This window comes from Triplophysa rosa, linkage group LG7 (genome assembly GCF_024868665.1).
Source record: "Triplophysa rosa linkage group LG7, Trosa_1v2, whole genome shotgun sequence".
NCBI lineage: Eukaryota > Metazoa > Chordata > Actinopteri > Cypriniformes > Nemacheilidae > Triplophysa > Triplophysa rosa.
In genome coordinates this window covers 11,728,106-11,741,343 of record NC_079896.1, presented here as the reverse complement: position 1 = coordinate 11,741,343, position 13,238 = coordinate 11,728,106, and the positions used below count along the sequence as shown (strand labels likewise).

Sequence of the window (13,238 nt, the reverse complement as noted above, 5' to 3'; positions counted from 1 at the left end):
ACAAAGAGCTCGTTCTTTTGACAGCAGCATGTGCTTATTATAAGTAAAATTTGACAGAAACTTGGTTTTCCTTTATCGCTGTTTAGGTACGTTAAGCGTTTTAGAATGTCCCACTAAAGGTCGACAGGATTAACAAAAACACCTATGTTTGCTCCAAGGTAAGAGCACGCTAATGTTAGCTAGCTAGCTAACTCAGCACATCATTGCTGTGTGCTATTCTTTGTTCATAATGCATATATTTGAACGTAAAATAAGATTATTAAAGGCAAGACGGAAATTTGTTCGTGTTGTTGATGATGTATGGCTCAGTTCAGCATCTCTGGCTCTTGCCAGGTCCAAGGCGTAGATTAGACCCACGACGTGTGAGCAGTAGCCTGGCGTGCTACTAAACTATAAGCGGGAGAATGTTATCATTCATAGGCTTTAGCTTCAATTTTGATTAAATTATTTTCTAATCGGTTGCATATTATGTCGTGGATATATCCCTCGAATGCACAATGCAGTCCCTTTTGTCTTGCTCTCTCAGATATGTCACATGTTCGCCAAAAATGACTAATTATCTCCTTGGGAATGTCTGACACCGGTGCATACACACTGTAATACACTTGCCAGGCGTGAAAGCTTGACAGGCGTAGCAACAGTAACTAAGGAGGGCAGGGTTTAGCGAAGGGTCAATTCTCTTGGGCCCTGTTCACAAACGCTATTAACATCCATCTTGGGTGATCCGAGACACATTGCTCCTCACGCCTGATATTAACGTGTGTCCTCGTCATATTTTTTCTCTCCATGTCATCTTGTAAATTCATGCTGATGTCCTGCAAAAAAAAGAAAACGGCCTGTATCTCCTTAGTAAATTTGAATTTTAGTCTCAATCTGGGCTGGATTAAAATGAGTCATTTTATTTTTTACTCTGGTATGGATTTGGCATTTGTTTGGCACTAGAGGCGATTTACAATTCTGCCGGCCTATGTTGTTAAAAAGAACTTCATTTACCAACAATAGCTGAATTAGGGATGTCAATTTAGACGAATTGATTTTCATTTACATTAACGATCAGTTAATCGATTATTTGTTTACGTTAATACTGAAATATGCCTCTGCAGTGGCATATAGGCATGACAGCGCGCAAAAGCCACGCAAAACGCCATCTTCCTCACCTGAATAAAAAGGTTTCTAAGTTTAAAAAAATGCCTGGTAGCATAGTTAAAATGAATCTGTGTGATTGATAATATAATAAAATGATGTATTTGATAATTAACATATGGACCAATATACAACGTGTCGCCGCCTCAGATGTGCACTCTGGTAATTGCATATAAGCAGACTCATATCATTGCGCGCGTCTGCGTGAGAGAATTGGTTGATTTGTTATTATAAGCGTGTTATTACAGAGAATCTGTAGAATTCGAAAAAGGGCATTTTAACTCACAAATGTCCATAACGTGTTACAACCTTTAGCGGTCCTGAAATTGACACTTGTGTCTCACACTGAGGCATAATTTGCAGGTGGGACGAGTGGGACATGTCGCCACCACTTTTTGCCAAGTCAATTGTGTCCCGAGCACTTATTTGAATAAAACTAAGCTTGTGAAACAAACACGCTGTGAACGCGCCGCTTGCGCATCCATTGTCCAAGCACAAAAAATGTGTAAACCATTAAAGAAGTGTAATTTTATTTATTCCCACCGAGTTATTATATAAATATTTTCATTATTAAAGTATTGTTTTCCATTGATTTGACTGACCCCAGCGGGTGGGGGCGGACTTTGTCCCCACCACTTTTGAAAACAAAGTTATGCCACTGGTCTCATATAAATCATTATTTGTATTACATGAGCAGAAGCTAAAATAACAGTTAAATGATGTGCTAAACCGTTTAGAATAAAATAACTGACAAGCTGTCCACATGCGATCAATGCAAACCTAAAAACCCTGATGGTACTGTACACTTTATGAATGCCGGTGAGGATTTAATAAACTTGTGACAACATACGTTACCGATTTCACACATTATAAAAGAAAATATATTCGCATTTTGCATCTATAGCGCTTATTTTGATCTGCAGCTTTAGATCTTTTTTCTTTGACTAAAACAAATGCTTAAAACGTTTCTTCATTATTGTTCTTAACGAAAAACTCAACAATAATAAAATAGCCTAGTATCATTACAAACGCACTTATGGTAAACTTTTACTAACAAAGGCGGATGAAAGGAAAAAAAACATTTTATTTTGATACCAATAGTTATTCATTCATTATTTACTTTTAATTAAACAACAAAAAAATACTACACTGACAAACTTGCTTATATGAAACGGAATGTTTATTAACAGAACGAATAAGACTGATAACATTGTACCTGTTTTGTAACGTAAATAAATTCAAAGATCTTCGGATTTGCCACTTACTTCAACACAGTTTGTGGTTTATTATTATTCTAAATGAAAATGCAACAATAAAACAAGGACAATGCAACTTTTATTAAACGAAGAAGTAAAACTTATTTATAAAAGCTCTCCTCCGCCTTGACCTGTCAAACATCGTGCCTCACGACTGCAACGGCTGCAGCTCCCGCTGACAGACGTGCATCTCGCAAACTCTTGCGTCCATTGTTCAAATGAACTTTCTTTTTATTTCTATAAAAGAAAAATGCAAAACTAAGGTGTGTCAGTAGCCAAGTAATGTAATAAGTGGATAGCCATTGCGTTTTTCCATGAGTCTGCTGTATGTGTCATGCGCATAAGCCGCACGCACGTGCATGACTTTGAACTCGATCATCATTAAGTTATTATAAGCGATCGTCGATTAATCATTAACATCCCTAAGCTGAATGCATTTTATCCATGCAATATCTGTGATGATATTTTATATTATACATTTTTTTATATGTCCTTTAGGTGACATTAAGTGAAGGACCTCACCATGTCGCCATGTTCAAAGACAGCACCCGTGAGTTTGACCTTGGGAAAGAGGAGGATGTAAGTCTCAATTTCATTCTCAGTCTTAGTATTTAGCTGTCAGCTCTGTGGGATAATGCCTTTTTCTTTTCTTCCTGTAGTTGGCAGCACTGAGGCATGAGATCGAGATCAGGATGAGGAAGAGCGTAAAGGATGGGCAGACGGTTAGCCCAGAGGTGAACTACACACGTATTGCAATTCCTAAAATGCATAACATGTTCTCAAAACTATAACCTCAAAAATAAAAAATACAATGTCTTTGTTTTCTTTTCTGTGTTAGACCATTTCTTTAAGCGTAAAGGGCCCAGGAATCCAGAGAATGGTGCTGGTTGACTTGCCGGGAGTCATCAGTGTAAGTTTTGTATATATTTTCACAGATTTATATATTTTACAGATTTAAAGGGGTCATGTGACAGGGCTAAAACGAATATTATCGTTTGTTTTAGATGTAATGCAATGTGTATACACGATTTAAGGTTAAAAAATGCTGTATTTTCCACATACCGTACATGTTTGTATCTCCTCTTTGCCCCGCTTCTCTGAAACGTGCAGATTTTTAACAAAGCTCATCGCTCTGAAAGCGAGATGTGTGCTATGATTGGCCAGTTAACCAGTGTGTAGTGATTGGTCGAATACTGCAAGCGTTGATGGAAATGCAATGCCTCTTACCATATTCGGAACATCATGTTCCCAAGCAATTGTACTGACAGGTGATAAAATGTCATCGGTACTTTCCTTATCAATTCGAGCCCGAATCTGATACGGAAAATGAAGATGATCAAGCCGATACATCAACTTTGCCAGCGCGACTTGAGCAGGATGTGAAGGATTGGTAACGTTTTTTAAAAATATATTATGTTAAATAGTTAAAAACTATAGCTAACTGTTTTACCTTTTATATACGACGTTATAAAGATTTGCTGTTAGTGATCAACCAGTGTTACGCCATGTCTCGTCGCGACTCAACAAAGACAATAAACCCCATTATAAACACGACATTTGTTACCTCTAGTTGGAACATAATTACTGATTTTTAGAACTTATGTTGTCTTTTTTCACGTTGCGCCGTGTCTGCATTTGCAGATCACAAACACACGACAAACTCAACTCACGTAAGTCTGTAACAAAGTCTTTTACAATGAAAATATACTTACAGGCTGCGAATCTGAAGCGCCAGACTGTCCTTGCGAAGTTGTAATGGTTGGAATTGCCCCACTTTTTAACAAAAGCTTTTGTGCACAGCTGGCCTTGAAGCGTTCATGAAGCGATCATCTGTGAAATGCGCTGCACACACTTGAATATTTGGATTGTACTGTTCTGAAACAGTATTGTAAATAAAATGTAACCATTCGTTTTTAGTTGTCTCATCTTTTGGAAGGGAAAACAAAGAGGCTTTCTTTTCGCAACGAAACACACACCGTCTCCACGACATGGCTGCGGTAGCGACGATACAATGAGATTTGCAAGTACGCCCACCTTACTTATACATATACCTTGCGTATACATTTGGGCGGTCTTAGTCAAGTCATACCACGAAATGACGTACATTCGTAGGGATGTGGTTACACGAGGCATTTCAGGCAGGTCTGGGTGAGCATTCGCTTTTAGATAGAATGCATCTTTTGTTCCGACACTTTCATTTTTGCAATTTTACGTGTCTAATACATGCATGGGCAACTTATAACACACCAAAGACACAGAAAAACACGTATTAGCGCCATATGACCCCTTTAACATTGTTTTTTTTTATAATCACTTGTAATAGAATGTTGTGCGTATTTGTAGTATTTTTCATTACGATGCACAGGTGTCTGATGCACTGTAAAACCCCAGTTTCATATGTCACTTTTCATGTGTGTATAGACTGTTACAACAGGAATGGCTGCTGACACAAAAGAAACCATTTTTAGCATTAGCAAAGCTTACATGCAGAATCCAAATGCCATCATTCTCTGCATTCAAGGTGAGGGTTTTAACCACAATTAAAATGTTTATTATTAAATATTTTTAATTAAAAGTTGGAAACTGATCTTTGAAAAATGAAAATTCTTTCATCATTTACGCACCCTCAGGTTGTTTCAAACCTGTATACATTTCTTTGTTCTGTTGAACACAAAGAAAGCTATTTCGAAAAATGTTAGCAATTTTCATTTCTGGGACATCATCCACTACCATTGTAGAAAAAATATTGTGTATTTTTGGTCTGTTGGACACAAAATGAGATATTTTGAAGAATTTAGAAAAACAAACAGTCCTGGAGCACCTTTGACTACCATTTAATGTTTTCTATTATGGTAGTCAGTGATGTTCCAGAACTGAAAATTGCTTTGCATTCTTTCTCATCAGAACATAGTAATTTATACAGGCATTTTGGGTGAACTTTCCCTTTAAGGAAGACAGAGAATATTGTATATTATATTGTATAGTTCTCTCTTTCAGATGGCTCAGTTGATGCTGAGCGTAGTATAGTCACAGATCTGGTTAGTCAAATGGACCCTCTGGGCAAAAGGACCATCTTTGTTCTCACCAAGGTTGACCTGGCAGAAAAGAACCTGGCCAGTCCAAACAGAGTAAGACCTTTAAAAAATGTCAATTATAGGTGTTATTCTCTGTATTAGCCACTAGAGGCCTCTAAAGCCTTTTGTTTCTCCACACACACATTATTTTTTCTCCTTGTAGATTCAGCAAATAGTTGAAGGAAAATTATTCCCAATGAAGGCCTTGGGCTACTTCGCTGTAGTAACCGGAAAAGGTAAGCATTGGATCTTTTGTGAAGAATTTCAATATGTGCTTTTTGGATTCTTTTTAAACTGGTGATGTTTCAGGCAGTATTAATGAGAGCATAGACTCGATAAAGGACTATGAAGAGGACTTCTTCCAGAACTCTAGACTGCTGAGGTAGGATTTATATGCAGATCTATACCTGAACTTCTGTATGATTGGTCACGTAATGTTTTAATTGGCAAATCTCTATCCATTTTTGAAGGGAGGGCATGTTGAAAGCTCACCAGGTGACAACAAAGAACCTGAGTCTTGCTGTTTCAGACTGCTTCTGGAAGATGGTGAGAGAGTCCGTGGAACAACAAGCAGATGCTTTTAAAGGTAAGATTGGGACATTAACAGACATTTATGCCATAGTTAATCTTTAAACTGAATAAACATCTTCGAAATGCATGTGGAGGGGAATGAAGCTTGTAAAAAATAAGAATAAAGGTTCAAGATATGTGCAACACAGCAAACTTTTGTTTGTAAATAGAATAATAATGGAATTATTATTTTGAATATTTCACACTGGATATAATACATTATCCAGTTATTTTGCTTTACATTTTTGGATTAGACTCTCCCACAGGTTGTGTATTAACCACATTTCTAAAAGTTTTGTGATTAAAGACACAGTTATACAGACACAGCTTTTGGGCCTTATTCTTCATCTCATTTATTTTAAATTCCTTAATAAGATGCTCATTTTCAAGGGCATTTTGAAAACCAGTGTACACATCAGATCTCGGGAGACCCAGTAAATAAACCTTGATAGAAACCAAACTAACAGCACTTAACCTACCTCAGCAGGGCTGTTTCCCAATCCCGTGTGTGCCGATGCCCGTCACGCCTCACCTCAGCTCCAGCGTTCCGCGCTGGGCGTGCTGCAGACCTCCGTGCTGCCAATTAACAGGCCACCCCTGCAAACGCTCTGTCTCTAGATTTATTGCCCGACCCGGGACGCTCTTCAAACCTTTGTGTGGGCTATCGATCTCCGCAGTTGCACCGGGGCCGGTCTGATAACCAGAGCAATTAGCGTCATCTCCATTGTGTGAGTGAGGCGGCCGGCCCGCGTGTGTGCTGGGGACACGGGGCCCCCGGGGGACGTGGGGTTGCTGATACAGTGCACGCCTGGCTCTGGGTACATTGATCACGGTGGCGATGCAGTCTGTCTAGAGTCCCTATAGAGGAAAGAGGTTTTGGGAGATGGCGGGTGTTTGAGGAACAAAGCTGTTATTGTAAAAAGTTGTAGCCAAAGTTCAAAGGTTTTTTTGGGGTGGCTAAGCAAACATGGAATACGTTGTTTAATAGTATTAGTGGCCACCTAGTGATTAGAATTTGGGTTGACCCATGGATTTGAGAAGTACTGTGGTCTCACCATTGTGACTTTATGTATTAGAGGTTGCGTCAGGTGGATGTCTTTATGAAATTAGAATATTAAAGGGGTCATATGGCACGAATACGTGTTTTTCTGTGTCTTTGGTTTGTTATAAGTTGCCCATGCATGTATTAGACACGTAAAATTGCAAAAATGAAAGTGTCGGAAACAAAAGATGCATTCTATGTAAAAGCGAATGCTCACCCAGACCTGCCAGAAACGCCTCGTGTAACCACACCCCCACAAATGTCAGTTCGTGGTATGATTTGTCTAAGACCGCCCAAATGTAAACGCAAGTAAGGTGGGCGTACCTGTCAGCACAGTTGCTTTGGAATCTGATGTTCCAAATATGAATGGGTGGATAAGGCGTTACATTTCCGTCACACGCTTGCAGTATTCGACCGATTACTACGCACTGGTTAACTGGCCTATCATAGCACACCTCGCTTTTCAGAGCGATGAGCTTTGTAAAAAATCCGCGAGGCGGGGGCAAAGAGGAAATACAAACATCCACGGTATGTGGAAAAAAAAATTGAACCTTAAATTGTGTATACACATTGAATTACATCTAAAACAAACGATAATATTCATTTTAGCCGTGTCATATGACCCCTTTAACAAAAACATTTCTATAAATGACATGATTTGTTAATCCCCTGGTAACCATTGACATAATATGTTTTGCTGGAAATTTCTGTAATGTTTTTTTTTTATCTCTGGCAATTAACTAATTTAAACATTTCTCTTACTGACCAGCATCCCGATTTAATTTGGAGACTGAATGGAAGAACAACTACCCACGCTTGCGAGAGCTAGATAGGGTAAGAATAAACTTCTGTATTAGATCTTGACGCACAAGAATTTTACTTGTAATTGAACTTAAAGAGACACCCCAAAAGAAAAAAAAATATTATGATCTCTCACCGTGTTTGAAACCTTTCTTTACCATGCTTTACTGTTTTCTTTATGCATAGAATGAGCTCTTTGAGAAGGCCAAAAATGAGATCTTGGATGAGGTTATCAGCTTGAGTCAGGTTACACCCAATCACTGGTAAACCCTTTCTTTCAGTTAACTACAAAATAAATTGATTGACTTTTTCCCCAGGAAATATATACTACCTTTTAAAAGATTAGGGTCACATGACTGAAAGGTTTCTCATACGCTAAAAACCATTTGATGTGAAGCCAAATGTCAGATTGTTTGAAAAAAAATATTGAGCCAACATATTAATTTATTTTATTACAAAGCAAAAATCGTATAAAAAGGTTTTTGAAAAAAAGGTTTTTGATCAAAAAACAAATAACAAAAACAAGCCAATAAGAGTCCAGAATAAATTAAGATACAATTTAGTGTTGGTTTGGTTTTTGTTTCATCACAACATAATTTCTGTAATTCCTTAATTTGTATTTTTCCCATAGTTTTAATGAGCTTGCAATTATTCTAAAATGTGGCAAAGACTATAAATAAAGAATGAGCAAGTGATCCTAAAACTTTGAACGGTAGTGAAAATAATATTTTTTATGCATCTGTTTAATCCTGTTTTATACTATGTTTTTTGACAAATTCTGTGTAAAAAGTGTATAACACTGAAAATAAGATTTTATTTAATGCTTCATGCTCATACACAAAACCATAAGCAATAATGGCAATCCTCATCTCCTCCAACTTATTGCTTAGCAGAAACCACAGTCTGCCCGGCCATCTCACGGCTTCGGGGCGGACACCACTATCAGAATGCCGTGCCGCAAGCTGTATGTGTAGTTATGAACCCAAAACCCAGAGGAGCAAGCTAAATGAAATAGATCAGATGCTTGTAGGAGGCCCAGTGTGCTCCATCAGCCTCTCAAATCAATGACATGATGAATAGCTGGAGGGTGGCTTCTCTGAGCTACTCTGGTTTCTGCTTTTGGAGATGTGTGTATATTGACCGACCACAATAAAACAAAGCAAACAGATAGCCGTGAAATATGAGGATCTTTTAATGATAAATGAGTTTCAGCTTCACCCTCAAAATTTTCCCATCTTTGTCATAATATCAGTTCTTGTACTTTCCACTGCACGGTTTGGAATTATTAAACACATTTTAATATTATTTGTCAATGTATTTTTTAGAGTTCCTGAAAAAGAAATTACAGTAATTATTGTTGCAAACATTGTCATTTGCATAATTCCTTTATTTTGCTTTAGGGAGTCTATCTTGCAGAAGAAGCTGTGGGAGAGGGTCTCAACGCACGTTATTGAGAACATCTACCTGCCCGCTGCACAGACCATGAACTCAGGCACTTTTAACACCACTGTAGACATCAAACTCAAGCAATGGACCGATAAACAACTTCCTCATAAAGCTCTGGAGGTAATCAACACTTCTGATTGGTTAACTGCTATTTTTGAAAATAACAATTTTTTCATTAGCAGAACTTAATAAACAATAGTTCTTAAAGGTCCAGTGTGTAATTTTTTGGAGGATCTATTGGCAGAAATGCAATATAATATACATAACTATGTCTTCAGAGGTGTATAAAGAGCTTACACAACGAAGCGTCATGTTTTTATTACCTTAGAATGAGCTATTTCTATCTACATACACTGCGGGTCCCCTTGCATATAATTCGCCATGTTCTGTCAGCCGTCGTAGTGTTTCAAAAGAGAGTGGTGGAGTAAGCGGTTGGTTGCAATTCGCAACCTTGCCGCTAGATTTCACTGACTGGACCTTTAAATCATAATATTTAAATAAATAACTTAAAAAATATTTTTTTATATACAGCATGTTTGAAAATGAACTAAAATTCACCAAACATACTATTAAAAGTAAAATGATAACATATGTTACCATCAGACTGATATGTTATAATAACAAACAAACTTTCTCTGGTTTCGTTTGGTTGGTATTTACTCAATCATTTCAAACATGAAATGTGATTGAGCCATGTAACAAAATTATTAAATATGAGTATTTGAATCATGTCCACCTTAAAAATGATTTACAGCTTAATAGATAACATACTTTGCTTTTATTAAACCACTTGAACATTTGCCTGCTTTACTGCTATTGTAAGCTCATTACTGCGTCTTCATTTTTTAAGGTTGCTTGGGAGACCTTGCAGGAAGAGTTTGCTCGCTTCATTGCAGAATACAAAGGAAAAGACCAGGATGACATCTTTGATAAGCTTAAGGAAGCTGTTAAGGACGAGAGCATCAAACGACACAAGTGGAATGAAAGAGCCATGGATAGCTTGGTAATATCCTGTGAATAGCAGCTTTTTTGCTAATAAACCTACAAGGTGTCTTGAGTGCTGATGGGAAGTGTGACTCATGTATGTGTGATGCAGAGAGTGATTCAACACAACGCTCTGGAGGATCGCTCCATCACAGACAAGTCTCAGTGGGACGCCGCTATTAAGTTCATGGAGGAAACGCTACAGTCTCGCCTTAAAGACAGTATGTTCCCCACTTACATAGAAACTAAAATTACTTTGAAGATTCGTCTTTCTTTCTTTCTTTCTTTCTTTCTTTCTTTCTTTCTTTCTTTCTTTCTTTCTTTCTTTCTTTCTGTATATTGAATGTGACATGTCTTTGTTTATTGCAGCTGACTCTGTAATAGCTGATATGGTAGGGCCAGACTGGAAGCAGCGATGGTTGAGATGGCAGAATCGAACAGCAGAGCAGGTTAGACAGACGAAACTCACATCAATTCCTTTACACAGTGTTTTGTCCCATTATGTTATCATATGCAGCTATATTTCAGTGTCACTGCTTGTGTCACAATTGTCCATTTTTCCGTGGTCCAGCACATTCGTAACGAAACCAAAAACGAGTTGGAACGTCTGCTGAAGGTGAATGAGGACCACACTGCCTACCTGGCCAACGACGAGGTCACCACAGTGCGCAAAAACCTGGAAGCCCGAGGAGTGGAGGTGGACCCTGTTCTGGTCAGTGAGATTCTGACATTGCTTGAATGTGCTGGTTGAATGTTCTCGATTAGAAATCATAATTTTTGGGGGGAATTTTACTTTCTGTAGATCAAGGACACGTGGCACCAACTTTATCGACGTCACTTCCTGCAGAAGTCATTGCTTCATTGTAACCTCTGCCGGAGAGGTTTCTACTACTACCAGAGGCACTTTGTAGACTCTGAGGTAAAGACAAACAGACTTTATTGCTAGAATTCCCAAATGTTGTTTTTCTCTACCAAGTAATTAGTTTCCCTCAAAAAAGAAAATCTTTTCCTTTTAAAAATAGAAATGAGTAATAAAGAGACACTAATGCTCATTTTTATGTGCTAGCTCGAGTGCAATGATGTAGTTCTATTCTGGAGGATCCAGAGGATGTTGGCCATCACAGCCAACACCCTTCGACAGCAACTCACCAATACAGAGGGTAAGTCTTTGAATTTTCACCTCGTCTTCATATCTTTGAGAGTTATTGAGACGGTCAGCAGCATTACCATCTACTTTCAAACCCCTTAAATACATGTTTTGTTGGCTTCACAGTTCGCCGCTTGGAGAAGAACGTTAAAGAGGTGTTGGAGGATTTCGGTGAGGATACGGGGAAGAAAGTACAGCTGATCACAGGCAGGAGGGTTCAGCTGGCAGAAGACCTCAGTAAGTCCATCTCTGTTTCTACTTGTTTGCAGCTCTCGAAACATCCCCACAACAGGTTGACCACTAGAGGGCAGTGTTGTTATGCTAGTTTGAGCAGTTTTATGACAGTTGAGATGGGTAAGCAATATTATACACTGTCAGATGTCACTTCAGAATTTGATCTTTATAAATGCAACAAGACACGAAACCCCAAAATTTGATTTCCCATGAATACTTTGTTGTTTAGGCTTCCCACAGTCTTGGCAGATTTAGATATGTCTAGATTTGAATTCTATCTCTAAAATCATTTTAAAATTGCATATCCAATATATGGAAACCTGATAACTGAGAAGTCCTTGTTGTTTATCCCTTGATGCAATGGAACAACGGTTTAGTTCATTTAACTTTTTTTATTTTCCTTTATTAAAAACAGAAATAGTTTCATGTCAAAAGTCTTTTGCAAGTTATTGCAAGTTATCAGAATTACATTCCAATTTCATTTTCTTTAAAACCTTCTAATTCAATTAAAGAGGTATTAGTTCGGACCGGGGTCTGTATGCATTTCCACACACTTTCCTCTCCCTCACACTCATATTCTCATTCCCTTCTTTTTTCTTTTCCTTCCTCTGTTGAGGCTTGAGCCTCTAATTGCCCTTCGCAGTGTGGGAGACAGTGTGAGATCGCACTGCCTGCTGTCTGTCATGTCTTCAGCCCTGGTAACTGTTAAACACTCTGTTGATTAAAGCGGCAATTTGTGGAGGCGCGACTGACATGCTCAGACTTGACCAGGCGCAGACGCACGGCTCGCGCACACGCTCGTATATATCCCAGAGCTGTCATTACCCTGATAACACAGAATGAGGTAATGGCCCTGCCGCCCAGGTTAGTGTGTGCCGAGACACAATGGTCAGACTGCCCATGCAGCGTCTCCATTTCGTCAGAGTCATAAAGAGCCTCTCTGGCTTTTCAATGAAGAATTTCCTTGTTGTTAAAGTCTCCTCTCAGTGCTTGGAGGAAAGTGGACACTGTTGATTTTATCAAGAAGTCTGTGTTTCTCTTGAGCTTGTTGACTTGTGTTTTTTCAGTGGATAGAGAAGTGGTGTCCCATAAGCATAAAGGCAAGTCATATAAATTCATAGATTATGGTGATAAAAAGTAAAACGATAAAGTGCTAAAATAAATGACTGAAAAAGGTCTAAAGTATTTTGTGACATTTGCCAGTGGTAGGTGAATTGAGAAAATGTTTAGGGCGTGAAACAGTATTTTGCATTTTTTTTTTTTTTTAATAAAAAAAAAACGTTTTGTCCCTGTCGCAATAGGACTATTTACGGTAGCTGTGTTTTTCTTTACTATTTGAAAAAGGCATTGTCTTTTTTTCCTCATGTTTTTGGTTTGGTTGCATATTATCAAGAATGTTGCAATTCGTGTTTTAGTTTTGCACTGTTTTGTCTTTGCTTTTCTACCTCTGCTTAAATATAAAGAACAGGATGTCAGGTTTTTTTGGCACTGTGAACATATCCACTTCTCCTGGTGACCCTCCACTGTTTAAGCCTGGTGCT

The 13,238-nt window shown here is 38.3% G+C and overlaps 1 protein-coding gene across 4 annotated transcripts in view; it reads left to right on the top strand.

Moving 5' to 3' along the window:
- The window catches only part of opa1 (OPA1 mitochondrial dynamin like GTPase), a 41,810-nt gene that overhangs the window by 14,948 nt on the left and 13,624 nt on the right, over window positions 1–13,238 (top strand). For all 4 annotated transcript variants that reach the window (XM_057337919.1, XM_057337917.1, XM_057337918.1 and 1 more), the window contains 18 exons: window positions 2,898–2,978; window positions 3,059–3,133; window positions 3,238–3,309; window positions 4,821–4,920; window positions 5,397–5,527; window positions 5,637–5,709; window positions 5,783–5,855; window positions 5,944–6,059; window positions 7,855–7,919; window positions 8,073–8,149; window positions 9,287–9,452; window positions 10,183–10,335; window positions 10,429–10,537; window positions 10,686–10,765; window positions 10,888–11,028; window positions 11,119–11,235; window positions 11,383–11,476; window positions 11,590–11,700. In XM_057337919.1, coding sequence (XP_057193902.1) covers window positions 2,898–2,978; window positions 3,059–3,133; window positions 3,238–3,309; window positions 4,821–4,920; window positions 5,397–5,527; window positions 5,637–5,709; window positions 5,783–5,855; window positions 5,944–6,059; window positions 7,855–7,919; window positions 8,073–8,149; window positions 9,287–9,452; window positions 10,183–10,335; window positions 10,429–10,537; window positions 10,686–10,765; window positions 10,888–11,028; window positions 11,119–11,235; window positions 11,383–11,476; window positions 11,590–11,700 — 1,834 coding nt within the window. The remainder of the gene's footprint in view (window positions 1–2,897; window positions 2,979–3,058; window positions 3,134–3,237; window positions 3,310–4,820; window positions 4,921–5,396; window positions 5,528–5,636; window positions 5,710–5,782; window positions 5,856–5,943; window positions 6,060–7,854; window positions 7,920–8,072; window positions 8,150–9,286; window positions 9,453–10,182; window positions 10,336–10,428; window positions 10,538–10,685; window positions 10,766–10,887; window positions 11,029–11,118; window positions 11,236–11,382; window positions 11,477–11,589; window positions 11,701–13,238) is intronic.